At 37.7% G+C, this 19,409-nt stretch overlaps 1 protein-coding gene across 1 annotated transcript in view; it reads left to right on the plus strand.

Moving 5' to 3' along the window:
• The first annotated feature begins 1,418 nt into the window (after positions 1–1,418).
• cpne9 (copine family member IX) overlaps positions 1,419–19,409 on the plus strand; it is a 39,276-nt gene continuing 21,285 nt past the window's right edge. Inside the window, exons 1-6 of the mRNA XM_084429045.1 lie at positions 1,419–2,025; positions 7,346–7,386; positions 10,721–10,767; positions 14,618–14,721; positions 14,835–14,874; positions 15,460–15,536. Of these exons, the coding sequence (XP_084285171.1) occupies positions 1,949–2,025; positions 7,346–7,386; positions 10,721–10,767; positions 14,618–14,721; positions 14,835–14,874; positions 15,460–15,536 (386 nt within the window). The 5' untranslated portion in view covers positions 1,419–1,948. The remainder of the gene's footprint in view (positions 2,026–7,345; positions 7,387–10,720; positions 10,768–14,617; positions 14,722–14,834; positions 14,875–15,459; positions 15,537–19,409) is intronic.

Genomic DNA, 19,409 nt, shown 5'->3' on the forward strand with positions numbered 1-19,409 from the left:
TTTGCTCCTCTAGAACAACAATACATGAACTGTCACTGTGACTGACACATCACTAATGAGCATATTGTGCAGCTTGCTGTGGATTCTTATTTCTTCTCCAAAGCTGTAGGTTTCTGGCATCTCAAGGACGGCGGGACACAGGCGGTCTTTTGTATGCAGGTGTAATGAGAGTCTCCCACACCCTGTTTTCCTATCCATCTCTTGCTTTGAGTTTGTGACTGGAAAGCTAAGCAGAGATTCACCTCGAAGGACAATTAAATTTCCCTGTAGATGGGTTCCATTAGAGAGGTTCCTCTCATCCGAGTGCTCGCTTGCTGGCTGGGTAACCAGATGGGAACGTATGCAAACTCTGCCCCCCTCTCCCTCTCTCCATTCACAGGCTCTCTTTCACTTTCTTTCTTGGCCAAGAGGTTCAATGTGCCATCTCCCGAAAGCAATTGAGGAGCGCCGCAGCAATACTGGCCATCACTAGCCGTTAGGGAAAGCGTCCAGAAGATATAACAGTATTCTATCTTCCTGCAGGGCACCAGAGTTTTATTAACATTTAGGTTAAAAGTCTGGTCACTTCGACGGTGGCTGGAAACTCAAATCAAATTGACCAAAGGGGATTCAATTACAAAAGAAAGGACGGAAAAAAATACCATGGCTCTTTTAAATCTCACCTTTTGAAAGTTTGAATGGCTTTAAGTAAATTTTTCCTAACAAAAAAGGTACTGTAGCAGGCATAAGGATAACATATGGTAATATTGTCTACTGAAAGATTACCTCATTTTTAATTTGCCATTCCATTGTTTGTTTATTTAATAATAATAATAAAAAAAGTTTAGGCAGCATTTTTGGGTAACTTATGCTCACATCCGAGCATATGATGCAAAAAATTGTTGTCTAGATTGGCAGTTCACCAGATTTTAAGACGGAACCAACGTGGTTTCTGATTCTGAGTTTCACCAAAACAGTAGCCTATCCGATTTATATACAATTCTGTTTACAAAAAAAGTGATTTAATATAGTTTTGATGAAAGTGGATAGTTACTAATTTCGTGTAAAATAGTATGCATAGTACCTTTTTTTTTTGTTATTGTAGCACTTTAGAGCATCATAGGTGCGTTCAGACGTTTATATCCAACATGTGATGCCCAAAAATGCTATTTATGTAGGCAGTTCGCTAGATTTTGAATACAGGTGCTCATTTTGTACAGTGAATGATAACCAGTATCGTGTACCATAATACTATGGTAACCTACCTTGAAGAATATTTTTGCTACTTTTTTGTTAGTGGCCTATTTCAGCAATTTTGAGCATCATAAAGATGCTTTAAGACGATTAAAGCGAACATGGCCAAACACGCTATTTTGTGTAGGCAGCTCACTAGATTTCGAGATAAAGGCACTATTCAGTGCTTTCCGATTTATCAGCAGATTCATAACTCGTTTTTTGTTGGAATGTGACGGGAAATACTTGAGTATTTTGCTATTTATACTGCGAAACATCGACGTTTACCACGGATCAACCGGATTTTAAAAGCCGTGGGCGTTTGGGAAACTGGATGTTTGAAAATCGTTTCCCCACAGCAATAGATTAAACGTCCCCAAAGGTTTCAGATCCATATCTGACACCACATCTCTTAAATATTGAATGGCTTCTGTACTATTAAAAATTTATGGTTTCAATTTAAGTTTTCAAAGCGGTGTCGGAGTGTCCGCGCGGAGGAAGGACGAGAGGAGGTCCAGTCAGACTCTACCTGCCGATCAAGCGCGCGCGTTCTCCTCAGGTGCGCGAGGGGGTCAGACTCAAACGGACCGATGATGTTCGCTCTGTCCAAATTGTAAGGAAAGACACATTTCTGCGCCAGTTTGGTGGGTTATATTACACGTGTGACGCCAGAGACGAGTGAGACCCAGATTTTGGAGGCATTTGAAGACTTATCTCAAACTCCCGAGGAGCTGCAATGGCATCGATCGGGGAGTTTGATCCGTTAAACAGCAGCGTACCTGCCACCAAAATAGAAATCAGCGTCTCGTGCAGGTAAGGTTATTGTTAATGTTCACAATTCAATGATTAGGCTAAGTCTTAAAAGCATCGTGTCTTTTGTCTTCTGGCTTTCTTCCCAATATATTTTTGTTAATTGGGGAAAATATAAACTTATGTAGCCTAGTCATTTAGAAGGTGCCTTTAAACGAAGCGTCTTAATACAAATACAGTCGATTAACGAGTCAACAAAAAATTAACAATTGGAAAAATGTTGGCCAGTCTGTGCATCTATGAGACAAGCATCACTCTTGCTTGGGGCGAAGTGGAGTTGCGTAGGCTATAAATACCATGGTACATGAATATGGTCTGAAGAATCATGGTATTTGGGGCACCAACAACCATATCCTTACAAAACAGTACTGTGGCAGTACAGTCAGTGATGGTATTAGATTGTAATATCGTGGTACGTACATGTCCAAAAACACGGCAGTACCATGTTCAGAAGAAAGAAAGAAAGAAAAAAATAGTACCATGATACTTTTTGGTACTTTTTGCATAACAAATCTGTGGGATAAGTCTTCATAATATTCAGAATGGTGGTCAGTAATTATATATATATTTTTTCCAGGTCATTAACTTTTACATTTGGTCCATCTGTCATTTTTGGCTACATTGTTTTTTGACAGCATCACAGTATCATGGTATTATTACCACAGTACTTTTTTGTAAGGGTTCTGGGGGAATCTCGTATCTTCTGTGATGTTGTCTATTAGCATTCATGACTTGCAGTTTGTGTCTCAAAATCTAATGAGTTCCCTGCCTAGACAGCATTTTTTGGGCATCGTAGGTGCGTTCGACCATTTTCTTGTTCGTACGTGATGTCTGGAAGGAGTTAAATATTAGTATGTTGATCTTTCAGTCTTATTTTATTTTTAATGTCTATTTGTGCTTCACACACATGACCTATACTTTTGACATAAAAATGAAGTCTTTAAGAAATGGTTATGTTTAGCTGCATGTTTTGAGTATTTTGCATTACTCAACATGCTTGTAATGATTGGTTGCTTTTTATAAATAATCAAACACAGTTCAATCTGTGAAGGTCAACATTTTTTTAATGCCTGGCTGACCTCTTCCCTCACTGTGTCCCTCTGGACCGTTTTCTCCTTGTTGGACAGACACCACTGGCAACAAACAACAGCACAGACTCTTTCCTGAATAATGAATGTGTTGACTGCTGATGCTGTCTGTGTGTTTGCATAAAGCCTTCACTTCAGACACTGCTTGCCCAGATATCCTAGGGAGGTCTCTTTATACATGAGACACATCTGTGGCCGCCAGGCTTTGCCCGCTGAGCCTTCAGCAGTAATTTGGCTGAGGTGGAAGACGGGGACAAGAAAATGGAGCAAGTGGTACCTCATGGTACATATTTCATTGTAGCCTGCTGGGATATGAATGCAACAGATCAGGATTTATGAAAAATGAAATACAGCAACGAAATATGCGCCACATCTAGGTGCCCAGTGGGTTTCTGCTTCACTTTGAGGCAGCGCCTCGTGGCATGACATCTCTGTGGTAAAAAAATATAAAAAAAGGTGTAGCTGGACAGGGTACAAATGGCTATGAGTTTGTGGACTTAATACATTACATGGCTGAAAATATAAAAGTGTCATTTTTACATTCTAAGTGAAGTCTTAAAAGGGATAGTTCACCCAAAAATTTAAATTCTGTCAGAATTGACTCCGCTTCATGTTGTTCCAAACCTGTATGACTATGACAAAATGTGAAATTTTTTTTTTTTTTTTTTTTATCCAAATATTGAAAGTCAGTAGTGTCCAGTGTTGTTTTAGACCCCACTTACCTTCATTTTATGGACATTGAAAGTAAGTGAAACAGTTTAATTTCATTTCATAAATAGTTGAAAATCATACTGGTTTGGAATAAAATGAGGGTTAGTAAATGATGAGAGTATCATTTTGGGTAAAATAATAAATTTTTACAACCTAGGCTCAAATACATTTTTGCAATTTCCTTTTTGCAAAAACATACCCATACATAAAATTCACAGCCGTTTTCAGATGGAATAAACACTACAGGCAGTAAAAAAAACAACAACTTTTATTATGATTACAGGGTGGACTATCAATTAAAATACTTTTTGCGATGACCTCAAAACACTTGAGAAAGAGAGGGCCCACTCATAAAAATTTCGGAGTGTCCATTTACACTAAGTGCAAATAGCCCACCTTGTTGGCAGAGGCTATTTACACTAACTTCGCCCACTGGTTGGGCCAGACAAAATTATGGAAGACACTGGATCAACAGTAGCAATAGTGTAGGGGTGAGGTGCATGGCAGTTTTGACACAAATTGACAAGTTCGAATCCGCCTTTTTTTTTCTTTTTTCGCTCTACTCCTTTTCCCATCACATAACATGCAGGAAAAAATACTTGGCTAAATCATGCAATTTACTATTTCGTTCCCTCGATTTGCTAAATTGTGCGGACGATTTACTAATTCGTTCCCTTGATTTACTAAATCGTGCACACGATTTACTATTTTGTTCCCTCAATTAATAAATTGAGCGCATAATTTACTATTTCGTTCCCTTGGTTTGCTATATATCGTGCGCACGATTTATAAATCGAGGGAACAAATTAGTAAATCGTCCGCACAATTTAGCAAATCGAGGGAACAAAATAGTAAATAGTGCGCACTTCGCACAATTAACTTTTTTTCGCGCATGTTTTGTGCGGGGCTCCGTACATATCAGATCGGAAAGGCATTTATTTTCAATAAAAATGAATTCGAAAAGTGGAAATAAAGTGTTTAACGTGTGTTTAATAATAAAGTGTTTATCTGTTAGGGTTAGGGGTAGGTGTAGGGAGGGCTGTATTGTCCCAAAAAGGCGGCATCAATTTAATAATTGTAATAAATATAATCAACTACACTCTGTTATTATTGCATACTGTTAATGTACAACAAAATTGAAGTGCAAATAGTATCTGCCACTATTTATAAGTGTAGCATCTACACTTAGCCTATTGTAAAGAAAATACTATCGCTATTTGTATTTCGTGTAAATAGCATTTATCATTAAGAAAATATGCTATTTTCACTATATAGTTGCTATTTACACTTAGTGCAAATAGCCGCTGCCTAAAAATGTAGGCCTATCTCGCACCCTGTGAATTTTAGCATCACTCAACCCATTGTTTTTGGTGTGCACATACATTGTCCATGTTTAATTAGTGTTATGCATACTAACTGTGCCTCTATCTTGGAATTACCATGGAAAGCAACCAGCAATTAGATTTTTGATGGCTTTGAGTAGTTAGTTACCCATATGCAAAACTCCAAAGGGAAACTTTAATCTTTTATGAAGTCGCATACGAGCATACGAGGATACCACTCTGCACAGCAACAAGTTAGTGAAAGAGTGTCTTTCTGTCACTGCATAATGCTGGCAAATTGTGGAAGCTGTTCACAAGGGAAGCCAATTCATCAAGGTTGTTTGTCACTGTCAACACAGATTGCACCAGATGCCGTTGTGTCACTCGATAAGGGAAAGTCTGGATGGAAACCAGAGGGAATGTGTTGAAGACTCTCAGACCCGGAGATCTTAAAGGATCTATTGCGTTTGTCAGGGAAAGCTTGTAAATTCCTAGTAAATTTGTAAACTTGTAAGCTTGTAAACTTTGGGATCATATTTCGAGAAGCAAAGGAAACCATTTTCTCTGTATATTTAATTGAACGTATGACTCAAACCTGGCAGCATCAGAAAGGAAAATGCTGTAATGTACTGTCAGTCTGTTTTCCTTTGAGTGAAGTTTTCATGATGTCTTGTTTATAACGAAGTTTGACACAGGAAATGTGTCAAACTTTGAATTATGTATCAGCTGATCGTCATAACCTGATTTGGAGGTTGCTGGATTTCTTGGTGATTGTATTACATCCAGTAATAAAGTTCATGTGTTCAACTAATGTGATGTGTGTCGAGACTGTCGACTAATATGCCCAACCCTAAAGAAGTATGTTATTCCGGTTTTATTCTGATCAAGGTCATCACCTAAAACCCAATAACCCAAGCCACACGGTATGTCAAGGGATCCCCCTCAGTATGGCACACGTGAAAGCGCTCCCTGTTGAGATGCCAGAGCTTCAGGACCCGTTTATTCGGGCTTAAAACGTCACAGCTGGCGTCACACCAGATGTCAGGCAATACCTCCTGTTGCTCAGAGCCGCATCCTGCAGACTAGAGATGGAATCGATTCTCTGCTCGGTCGGATGGATTAATGTGCTCTCTGCTGTACTTCCCTAGCCTTTTCTTCTATTCCTCTATCTATTTATTCCACAAACACAATTCTCCTTTGAGAGAATATCTATGGGATCCTGTTACTGGTCATCCATCATGCCTGTCTTAAAACAGTCTGGTCTTTAAATTTAAATGCACCGTCAGAGACCAATAACAGACTGATGGATGGAAACTCAAACCTTAAATAGATGTTGTTGCCATCGGAGCAGTTATGAAACATTACTTTAAATCAATAGGCCTAGTCCTTGTTGAAATATCTTTTAGTTTACAGAGATAAGGTCAATGTGAAATGCTTTTCACAACCCATTTAACTTCTGTAGTGTGCTGCGTTTTGAATTAAAACAAGATATTCAATGTGAAAAATGTAGGATGAGACTTGATTTTATCATGTGAGAATTGATAAGATTGTGAAAGCTGGCTGTTATGTACTAGAATGAAGTCAAGTGGTTAAAGTAAGAAATTCATGAATTTATCTGTAAAGCAAAGTCATTTTAGAGGAAGAGGAAGAGCAAGTTATTACATTTTGGTGAATCATGCATGACCAGGAACATGCATTAAAAAAGCAAGGGTAAGATATTGCTGACAAATAAAATCATTTATCATTCATTATGCATGTTGATGATAATGCATTTTCTCTAAAATGTCTTAAAAGTGTGTTATTTATCTATTCATAAACCATCATTATCATGTCAATTAAAAATGTGATTAAACGCTCAATACGTTTTCCACTCAATGAACACAAGGAAACTGTATTCTTAAAAAGAATAATAAAGTAAATAGGGGTCAATTTAGATTTTAATGTTGACTCATTTTGATGTTCAAGACCTTCATTATTGATGTTCGGCAGGAGAAAATTCAAGCCTGCTCTGACCTGAGCATCAATGAGTCTCTTTGTTCATATAAGACAAACATAGAAGCTGCTTTTGTTTCTGTGCAACCATCTGTTCAATAAAACAGTACAAAAATGATCATCTAGATTGGTTTTCTTGGCTTTTTATTGCCAGCAATTATTTTGTTGTCCGTTTTGTGCTTTAGCATCTCTGTTTTTCTGTTTCTCCAGGAGTTTGCTGGATGTCGACACATTCTCAAGGTCAGCACCAGGTGAGTCTTGATCTTAGGCCTTGTTTATGAAGATGCGTTTTGGTCGATCTGATCACAAGCAGACGAGGGAGACACATTCCTGTTCACACCTGGTGTTTTAATCCGTCTCTTTTGTCCACTTTCAACCACTTCTGTCCTGATTTCTTCAAAGGGAGGGTCTATGGAGGGTAAATGGATGGGCTTTTTCAGATCTTTCGATCTAATGGCCGAAATAAACTCAAGCAATTTACATATGAATGTGAAAGAAGATGACGGAAAAACATACGGAGAGCAGCAGCTTTCGTTTCTGCTCTGACAGACACAAGACCACGTCGAACGATGTGAGTGAGTGTTAGAAATCAGGAATCGTGAGAGAACATTGGTACGTTTCTTTGTCTTCGGACGTCTTCCCATAATGTTTACATCTGTAAATGCTCATGTGGTCGAATGCGTTCGAAAAACCTCTATGAAAGCAATCTGGTTGAATGCGTTTTTGGAAGTGGTCAAATGTGGACAAGCTCAAAATGTTTTAGACCCCGTTTACAACTGTATTTAGCGTCGTCCACTTGTAATCTGATCGACCAAAACGTTTCTTGATACCAGGTGTAAACGGGACCTTAGTGATTGTTCCTTGTCATGTCCAAAGCAGTCCATCTGTACTTTTTTTATAATTATTTCTGCATTAGATATTATGGACAGAATGCAGTTTTTTCTATATGCATGGAATACCTGGTATAACCTATTACTTTTGCCAAAACATTGATGCGTACAACAAAGAGCGCTATATGTTACTGTGTTTCACAATGCAATACGCTTCCATTTCAGGTGTGATGAACTGAAACTACTTGTGTGTCTGAAATCGCATACTGTCTGAGTAGGTGCTACATGAATTAGAATTTACTTGCCGTTAAAAAAGTATGTTCTACTTATTATGAATATGGATAGTATGAATTAAATTCGGGCGTACTACTTCTGCCATGTTGTTACTGTCACGTGACCTACAGCGTCAGTTGCGTCGCTTCACTGCCATTCGTAAATCCTCTCTCGTGGCCTCATGGGATAGTGAAGCGTCCATGGCTGCATTCGAAAACTTAGGCAGCTGACTATGACTTTGTAGGCAGCGTTTGCGCACAAAGGTACCTGCTAAACTGATTTTGGACAGACTTCTGATGCAGCTTAACAGTTTAATGATGTACAGCAAAATAGACGGAGCTTTGGCGATAACTTTTTGCCTACTATTTTCGAATACTGTGTATTTCAGACATACTACTCTTTTGGCATACTGTTTTTTTCGCATATTATATAGTAGTGAAGTATTCGATTTCAGATGCTGTTTAGAGTGACCTTTTATTTTGGCCAGCCTTAAGGCACACCTGTGCAATAATCATACTGTCTAAGCAGCATCTTGATTTACCACACCTGTGAGGTGGATGGATTATCTCGGCAAAGGAGAAGTGCTCACTAACACGGATTTAGACAGATTTGTGAACAATATTTGAGAGAAATAGGCCTTTTGTGTACATAGAAAAAGTATTTTTCAAGCTCATGAAAAATGGGGGCAGAAACAAAAGAGTTGCGTTTACAATTTTGTTCAGTGTGTATATATAAAATCCCTTCCATGACTGATTATTAAATTGGAACTTTACACAAAATTGGATTTAATTATGGTTTTTATTATGGTTTTATTACTGCGATATAATGTGTTTGTTCTATTTTTTAGAAACAATAGACAGAACACATTGTTTACTGCCCAGTATTTATTTAGGAAGCTATTTTATTTTAAATTCGGCTCAAAAGACTGCATGCAAAAAGCTTTAACATAGCTAGCATTAGCATTATTCATTTAGACCTTCTTGATTGACTAATGAGCATATAATAATTCTGACTGAGTTGTATTTACTATTCTTAAGGGTAATAAAATGGTCGTCCTGCATGATAATATAAACGTGGCCGTATTTTAAAATTGCATTATTCAGAGGGTTTTTTTTTCTCTCAGAGGGTCAACCACTGAGCAGAAACACAAAGCATTTTCTCTTCCCAACTGATGTCAATTGCGTAGCTGTGAATGCTATTCACATTAATTATTTTTCTCTTGCCTTGAAAACAAGTGTGAAGGTTTCGGATGAGTTATTCATGGCTATTTGGTATGTGAGGCCTTTGCTGAAAGGGTTGTACCCCTAGGACATATCTTTTTTTTTGCCCCCTCTGCTTTTTCAAGACGTATCAAAGGGACTACTTTGGAAGGAAAGTTGAAAAAGGAGAAAAAAACTCTTATTTCAACTTGCCTTTTTAAACCTGCCTTAGTCAGAGAAGCCCAAATTATAACATTTATTAATCCTTCACCCTAATGCTCACAGCAATCAAACGCTTGACTGACATCTGAGTTGCCATAATTTGCACTGAGATTTATTCTAAATCAGTTCCTCGGTTGATCTGGCAAAGGTCATACCTGAATAGGTGTCTCTATTCTTCCTGAAATGATTTTTGTGCTCTGATGATTGTTCCATGTAATTTATGTGAAATCGCCGCCCCGGTGTTGTTACTGCAGATTTTTCGAGGAGTTGAAAATAATGAATGTGGTCAGTCTAATCTTGTTCAGTGCAACAGAGAGATGCATTCATAATGCCTTGTTTCGAGTAACATTTGCATCATGTAAAACAAGAAATGTTATTTTGGGCTTATTTCAGAGTGATTAAATTCCAGGGCTATTCTCAGGAAAAAAAAAAATCCATTGGGGTGGAATGAGTGTTAACTGACATAATTAACAGGATAGTGAACTTGTTTAAATTTTTTGACCTAATTAAATAGATAGACAGTCATTTCTGAAGTTATATGTGTATGGTTATCATCCATCCATCCACAAACAAGTAAATCCTCTGAGAATGAGGTCTGTCAGCAGATTATAGAGCAAGGGACGAGTCCTTTTTTTGTGGCATTTTAGTATTCCTCAAGATCTTGCTGGACTGAATAGTGTCTCTTCAAGTCATTTCTGACATCTACTCAAATGACCACCCATAGAGCTGCAGTCTGTTTGTTGGTCAGGGTATTTCCTGTTTGGACTCCTCTTGAATGAGTCAGTGAAGTTATTGATGAATTAGATTCTCACACCTGCTCCTGCACACTTCCACTTAAAGGGCCTGGATTTGAGACTAATACTCCATACTGGTCACATCCCATGAAGTAGGCTCTTCTCCAAGCCATTTTCTAATTAGATGGTAGGATGAAGCTCTCAGTGAAGCACCTCCATTAGCTTCACTTAAGGAAACAGACTGTGCACAGGTTGCAAGTGTTTTTATCTATTTATTGATTGTTTCTTTCTGTGTTTGACCATTATTTTTCCATTTTCTCTTCACAGTGGTTGTGTTGTATGTTCAAGGAATTGGTACTAAAGAGTGGAGAGAGGTTAGTACGCATTTTATACATGAACAGAACATAGTGCTCAGCATGCTGTGTTTTAGCCTCTTGAAAAACTGTATTATCAATTAACATGGTCCATTGGCCACGACTACACAAGCTGCAATCAGGACACAATTTGCAGTTTTATTGATGTGATTCATTGTTGCACTTTTGTATCCACCATGTTTTTTCGGTTTATTCGGTTTATTATCAGATTGTTGTGTCTATCAGTCTATATTCTCCTCCATCCTCCTCTTATCTGCGCTTGTGTGGATGCTCTGTTTTTCTTTCTTTTTATGATGTGCATTCTATTATTTGCCTTCCAGATAAATCCCATGAGACTGTTTCTTTTAGAACATTCAATATTACTAGGCCTGTCTACTAAATTGGATTTTACATTTATAAAGCAAGGACACATTAAAGTGATCAAATGTGACAGTAAACACATTTGTAATGTTACAAAGATTTCTAGTTAAAATAAATACTTTTATTTCGAACTTTCTATTAATCAAAGAATCCTTAAAAACCAGTGTTATGGTTTCCACAAACATATTAACCCCTTGACGCCTGAATTTATTTACAATTAAATAAAAAAATGTATTATGTGTGTTTCTGGCTCCAAGCTGATGCTAAATTAAGTTGAGATTGTTAATTTGTCTATACCATATAGAATAGATATAAATTTAGGTATGTTGCAAATTAGCGACAACAGGCATTTAGGGTAATTTTTTTTACAAAATGGTAAAATTAATAAAACACATTTTCCCATCTCAGGTATGTAGATTTTATTCATGGCACAAAGTTGATAGAACTCATAAACTTTAATTGACAAATTAATGAATCTTGACAATAGCAAGAAACAAAACACTCTCCTACTCCCTAACATTGACAGTAGTTTTTATACATTCCATGTTACACTCTGTTTAACTCTTTCCTTGTTTCTCCAGTGCATACATTATATATTCTTATAGTGTTATATCCTAACATGCTATTTTTTGTGAAAAAAAACAAACATTTTTTTGCCTCAAACCATCCAAATACAGCATTATTATATGTAGCCATTATAGCCCAATCCAGCCGTTATGGACGAATGTCGCGAATTTTCTACAAACAGAAATCTACAAAGTACGTAAAAAATATTTGTCACATGAAGTCTATATGAATAACATAGCTATAGAGGCAATCAATAAGCTGGTACATATTTTTATCTTAGCACAACTTAACTCATTTTGGGCAATTTCTCCACATTTGCGCCCTTGATATGCGGATTTTGCAAACCAAAATATTAGCTTCCGTGAACTGGATGTAGTTCCCACTCCGACCGCTCCTACGAGAAACCAGTGCGTGCAAAAGGTTCCTAGGTATGTATCGAATGTGCACAAACAGGCATTGGGGGAAAACACACGCTATCTCGCTTGCAGTCTGAATGGAAGGGGTTTGTTGCAAATTCGCGACAGTCGGCGTTAAGGGGTTAAGCGGCACAACTGTTTTCTACATAATAATAAGAATGCTTCATTAGCAGCAAATCAGCATATTATAATTATTTCTGAAGGAATATGTGACACTGAAGACTGTTATGATGCTGATTTTGCATCACAGGAATAAATTGCATTTTAAAATATTTCACAATAATAAAATAATTCACAATATTGCAGGGTTTTTTTTATCAAATAAATGCAGCCTTGGTAAGCATAAGAAAAACATTTAAAAATATGAATGATAATCTAATTCTGGTAGAAATTTTTGAACATAGTTTGATTAGCCATATAAGCACTTAAAGGAGCCGTATGTAAGATTGTGGCCAAAACTGGTACTGCAATCGCTTTAAAATTACTGTAGAGCGGTGTATCCCCTCCCCCCTGACTCGAGGTTGCCAGATAGGCTGCAGGATCCAGCTGGAACGTTTGTATCTGCAGCTGTGGTAACTAGAGCAGAGCTGGCAACCCGGATGCTGAAACACTACTGACTTCGTGATTGGTAGATAGGTGGAGGGTGGCGCTTCAGGCCAAAACACAACATGTCAACATCAACATCAGTTGAGGGCTGCAACTTCACTTTTTAAATGACAATATCCTGGCCGGACTACTGTTGTCAGTGATATAAGTATTTGAAATGAACATGATTTCTTAATGTCTAGTGACATATCAGGGCCATTTTATGATTAATTGAAATACATTTCTTACATACAGCTCCTTTAAGTCTGCTAAAAAAAAAAGAAAAAAAAGAAAGAAATTCGTATTTATTTATCTCTTTGAATTTACCAAAGAAGAAAATTCAACTCGATGGAAATAATAAAGTTTGAAAACTCATACAATAGAGTAGAAATGACAGAAATGATTATGCCTTGCTAAATGGACAGTTGCAAAGAAGTTGTTATAAAATAATGATTAAAAAAATGACAGCACAATTCTTGTTCTGTACAGTTCAATGTGATTTTTAGATCGCTTCTCAGTGTTTTAAAATCATCCTAAGATGACCCTTTTGGCAGAATTGTAAATGCAACTACTAATTGTTCAAAGAATCGCCAGTCTAAAAAAAAAAAACTGTAGTTTGCCATTGAAAACTCGAGGAATGCAGCGAGCGCTCTGGACTTCTCTAGAGATATCTCGCTCTCCAGATGGCATCATGAAATATTCACTGTACTTTTAAATAGCTAGCGTGTATCTGGACCAGTGGCTTTCTCCGCATGCATATCAACACTCAAGTGCCCACTCACATTACAAGTAGCCGACCTCCAAAAGCAAGCATAGCAACTGCATTATAAACAGCCTGCTCCCCTAAACAGATAATGCAGCGACCAGCGGTCACTGAACCTTTAGTCAAGGACCGATCGGCTCCAGGAACTTCTCCAGGAGCAGATAATGGAAAGCGTGGATACTAAGTTGATAGGTGGGATTATGTGTCTGGGGTGTTGAGAACATGATCTTGGGTCTGAATCTGAGTTAGGAATCAATAGTTCATTACTCTGTGCCGTCGGTGAGCTCCGCCGAGGACTCCTGCCCAATGGGAATCACTGTCTGATTGCTTCAGGGATGTGTACGTTGGCAGGAAGCTGTAAGAGCTCACACTGAGCTGCTATTCCTGCCCCACATTCATGCAGAGCTCAGGCTGCTGTTGAGTCTGCGGAGAGAAGGGAAGTCTGAGGGCTGATTTTGCTTCTGATCATGAAAATATGATCATAGCAACTGTTATTATGCTTTGGCACATCAGTGATTCCTTCTGTGCAGATTTTACATGCAGATGAGTGAATAATATCAACTTCATTTACGGTTTTCTGTTCTATTCATCTCAGCCATCATGTTTCAATGGAGGAATAGTGGTGTTTATAAATGGCAAAATATATATTCTTCTTTAATGTAAACAAGATTTTTTTTTCAAAATAAGATATTCTTATAATGTATCAACCCTGTTAGCCATTCTGCTTTTTTTTTTTTTATCATCATAAAATAAGTACTCTTTAAACATTTACTTTTTTTTTCTTTCTAATAATATAACAAAATGACACAATTCAGGGTTTTAAACTGCATTTATATTGGCATTTTGGCAACAGGGTTAGAAATATTGCACACAAAAAATAAAAATAAACATGAGAATATTTAGTTTGACCTTCTGACAAGATTAAGCATGTTCTTTCACTAATATTTTGGGTGGTAAAAATGAGTTCAAGGCCTGTTGTACCTAATTTGTAGAGAATGACCTTTCTGGTCATACAAACATGTTTGTACTTGGGAAGGTGAAATTTTTGATAGATAGACAATACTTTGCAATATTACAGTAGTTTGATTCTAAAGATGCTGTTTCATTATCTTGCCATGAAAATGTTTTAACTAATGATGCATCTTTTATTCTTGTTTAGTCTGGCCGAACAGAAGTGATTGACAACACTCTCAACCCAGACTTTGTAAGGAAGTTTGTCTTGGATTACTTCTTCGAAGAAAAGCAGAACCTTCGGTTTGACGTGTAAGTGGATGACGGAACTTTTCTGCCCTTAGTTTCGGGAAAAAAAATCCCTTGATAATATACTTAGAAATGATCTTCCAGTTCATTTTCAATCTTTTGCTTATTTGACGCAGATACAATGTGGATTCAAGAAGCTCAAACATCTCAAAACATGTAAGCAAACTTTAATGTCTCACATGCCGTTTCCTGCATTCTAATGAATAGACAAGAACCACGATGCAATGGCTGCTAGTTTTACTCTGTTGATTTGATCTCTTCCCTGCTACGATGGATATGGATAACAGAAGGTACAAGCTGTAAATGAGTGTAATTTATCCATTGCTTGTTTTCCGTCATGTCAGAAATAGTTACAAAGGGAATGTGATTTGTTTTTCAGTTCTCATTCTTTGAAAAAGAAAAAAGTGTTGTCATGTTCAAAGCCCAGACCCCTCTGTGTCCTTTAAAACTGCATGAAAAACAGTCTGTCGTAGTTCTCAAAGTCTCGTCCTGTTTTTGTTTTGTTTTTTTTGCTCGCTTTTTTGTATGCATTTCCATGTCATTGATTCACCCCTTCCATTGCTTAGAGTTTCATCAGCCAGGCCTCACCTGTCTTTATACTCAGTGACATACAGTATCCAAGGTGAGTCCTCATACCATCTTTCTGAGATTTTCCAGACAGGACTGTCACTGCTGATTTGTGACTGTGGAGCAGGGAACCCACATAACTGTGATGTACCTTCATTGTTTTGTCTCTCACAGTCCTTCCTCGGCCAGACTTTCTGCACTCTAGGAGAGATTATTGGGTCCACTGGGTCAAGACTCGAGCGGGTGCTTTCGTAAGTCTTTGATTATTTTTCACCCTTGATACGACGTTGAAGAAGAAATAGTACCATGGAAACAGTACTGAAAAACTTCTCCAATTCAGGCCACAGATTTAACCACATGGAAGACATAAGTTCATCTAGCTCACATGGTCCAGCTGAGCTCATTTATATAGCAAGTGCTCTCACCACGATTATAAGAGAAAAGGCTTGATAAATTGATCTTTTTCGAGCAGCTCGTGGATCAAAATCCTTTTACGGTCTCCAGCTCTTTGACGACACTTCGAAAATCGATGCTTTTAACCGCGGTCGAGGTGCTTGTTTGGGGTCTCTCAAAAGCAAACTTTCTATATCAATCCAGAGCAGTTCTGCGTCCGAATAGATCCTGAAGCTTTGGCGGGGGGTTAAAAAGGCAAACTAATTAAGCTATGACTTGAGGAAGGATGACAGTCTGTATCTAGAGACTGTGGCATTTTAATGCTAAGATACAGGCTGCCACTGTCCAGCATATCTGGGTCACATCAATGGTCTATTTCAGCAGCACAAAATAGGATGTCTGGATGATGCCTTCAAAGGGATTTGCGCTTGCATTTGGCCTTACGGAAGAACCACATGAATTTTTTACAGAATCATATATGATTTTGAAAATTACATGCAATTTTCAGAAGATCCTCAAATGCAGTCATTTTAGCATCATTTATATACTTAGTATGTATTGATAGTTTAAATTAGGTTTTATTTTTTCATTTTTATTATGTTAACTGTCAAAATAATATAGATTTTTTTAAATTATGGTAAATATAAATTTATCAACCCTGTCAGACACACACACACACACACACACACATTAAAATCTGTCTATTTAACAGTAGGTTTTAAACTATTCATACATCCAGAATTTTATGAAATCATAGTTATTTTTGCATTATTTATAAACTATTATAATATTGATTCATATTTTAAATTGGATTTTATTTTTAGATTTGCAGTTTTTATTTTAATTTGATTTTAGATTTATTTATTTATTTTCAGTAATTTTAGTACTTCAACTTATAGTTTATACTCAAAGTTTAGGTTTTTCATGTAATATAAATTAAATTAGCTTTATAACAGTTTTAATTTTAGTTAACAACAATAATGGATGACATATGAAGCAAAAACAGGTGATTAGTGCGTTCACATGTGAAATTCACATGCCTTTCCTTAATAATCGGAATTATATAAGCTTTTTTTAAGCCACTTTAACAAGCAAAGTAAAAAAATATTGAAGATATGGCTAGACTGTGTGACTAAACCCCTGAATGACATGAAAAATAGTTTGTAAGTCCTCTCTAACAGCTGATTTTCTCCCTCGAAGAACGGCTCTGTATCACAGCACGCTAGACAGCGAGCTTTTTGCAAATGCGTCTGATGGTGACACGGCATGGGGCAAAAAACACTAAATGGGCCATCTCCTTTTGGCCTTTGTGTCACGCTTTCTGCTGTGCAAGCGGCGAGCAGCGGATTAGGAAAAAGGTTGGCGGCAATAGGCATATTTTAGTAGGTCAGCCCGTCTCTCTAAAGAGCTAGTGGGCAGATACTGTAACACACTGGGGTGGAAGTGTGGAGGAAGAGGTACTACTCTATTACCTGCTGGTTTCTATGGCAACCCACCAAGACTAGTGGCTTTTCAATTACATAGCAGTGCATTTGGGCAAATACATCTAATTCCCTCTGTTTTCGCAAGATAAGGCCAAGGGAGTCCTAAGGATAAGAGATGCCACGGGATGCTCAGAGATGGGGATTTGAGGTTCCGCCACACATTCGGGGCCCTTCGGGCTTGATTTTTCTCCGGCCTCATTTCCACATGTGAGCGTGGTGGATTTGTGGAGAAAATGTGCGTGGATAGAAGAGAGCCATATACTGTCAGGCTGAGCAAAATATTTATAGACAACCTGGTTTTGGTCCAGGAATATTTGAGAGGAGAGAATGTAAAATGGTGTACAATAACAGGACTGGGTGTCAATATTTCGGCTCAGGGCTTTAAATTGTCGCAGAATGCAATCTATTTGCTATGTATGAGTATTGAAAATATTTCAAATAAGCTCCAAAAATATGTCTCGCCACGCAGGTAGGAAGAATTACCCCATCAGAAGGTGGGTAATTTGTCATTGGTCACTGCTGAAAAACAAATTACCAAATGTTACGCCCATGTGTTTTTATACACACTCGATCAATCTATTTCATACTCAAACTGAGGTTCTAATTAGCTAAAAAGAAAGCATGACATTTTCTGTGAAAATACCCTCAGTGTTGGAGACATTCATCATAGCGGCAGCGCTGTCACAGGCTTACACTGAGATGTATAAGTGTGTCCAGATAAACTGCCAAACACACCACAGTCAGTGTGTACTGATGATGGCTATCACAGACATCAGTAGCTGAAATGGATTTTTGCGTGGAAAACAATTATATTTTTGGTACTCTACACACTTTGACACCTTGAGACATCTGTTCTGTAGTGAAAATATCGATTTTCAAAAATCAAAAGTTGTATCTGTTAATATAAGTTAAGTAACTTTTTACTGAATTATTGCATGATACCGGGATGTTCAGTCCGCGTGTGTGCGCGTCCGCGACAGGCAGGTCTTCTGCCTCCAGATAATAAAATCAGAATCAGATAAAGCCACGAACATCTGATTCGAGCATCAGACTTTCGAAATCCTCTTCTTCCATATCATATTGAGTACCTTCCGCCATTGTCGTGACTTCACATCTGGCTCCACAGCGCCTGTTAGCTTAGCTTCCAAACAGGATGGCGGATATTGCTTTTAGTTTCTGCAAGTCAAGTCCCACCCACTGATCTGTAATAGGTCTGTAGCGTGAGTGGGTCCCACCCCCTGGAAAAATAAGGAACGAGTGTTTGTAGTCTCAACCCCTCTGCAAAGATATGGGACTTCCTGCTTAGAATGACGCAAAATGACGATTTTTACATCATTATAAGCAGGAACTGCAACACTGAGTCTCAGGGGAAAATGAGGGAATAATGCACGACCATTCAAAAATATGACTGGGTTTCTAACGATACAAAGCTTAATGCAAATGGGTGAAGTGTCCCTTTAAAAATTACAATTTTGTCTTGAATTATTCACCCTAATGTTGCTTTAGAACTGTATGACAATTTTTTTTTTGGTGGAGCACAAAATTAAATATTCTAAGAATAGCCCATATAATTTGTGCACTACTGTATATTCAAAGCCACACAAAGTCATCACTCCCCAAAAATATTCCTCTCTACTTTTGCTCAAATCTTATTTGCATATTCAAACTTGGTGCACCAAGATCAATTTCCTCATATTTTTAGCAGCTTAAGGGGCTTGTTCATCCAAACATGAACATTCTGTAATGTACTCAACCCAATGTCAGTCTAAACTTGTATATGTATTATATGTAGAAGATTTCTTTTCTTTTTTTAAGTACATTGAAATGTATAGTTCAAAATCTTTTCTGCAGAAGAAAGAAATGCATGACAGAATTTGCATTTCTGGTTGAAATCCTCATATAAGTTAAAAAAGTCCAAAATCACAAGAATATCTCTGTTTACATTGTATTCTGGTGATGCTATTTTAGTGGGTGAGGTTAAGCATATCTCAAGATCTTTTTATCTGTGCACACAGCTGTTGCGTTTGACCTTCAAAGGAATCTCTGGCTTATTAGGAGGGCTCAGTCAGGGAACCATGGGCTTAGAACTTAAGCACAGTTCCCGACTCCTGCGCCAGATGTGTGTGCGCCGAATCCGTAAACCTGCAAACACAGTGTGGCCTTTAAAATGTATTATGCATAATCGAGTTAACGGTCACATGATCACCGTCCTTATCTGGATCCGGCACTTCAGATACAGAATATATT

Source organism: Rutilus rutilus, assembly GCF_951802725.1.
Source record: "Rutilus rutilus genome assembly, chromosome: 13".
Taxonomy (NCBI): domain Eukaryota; kingdom Metazoa; phylum Chordata; class Actinopteri; order Cypriniformes; family Leuciscidae; genus Rutilus; species Rutilus rutilus.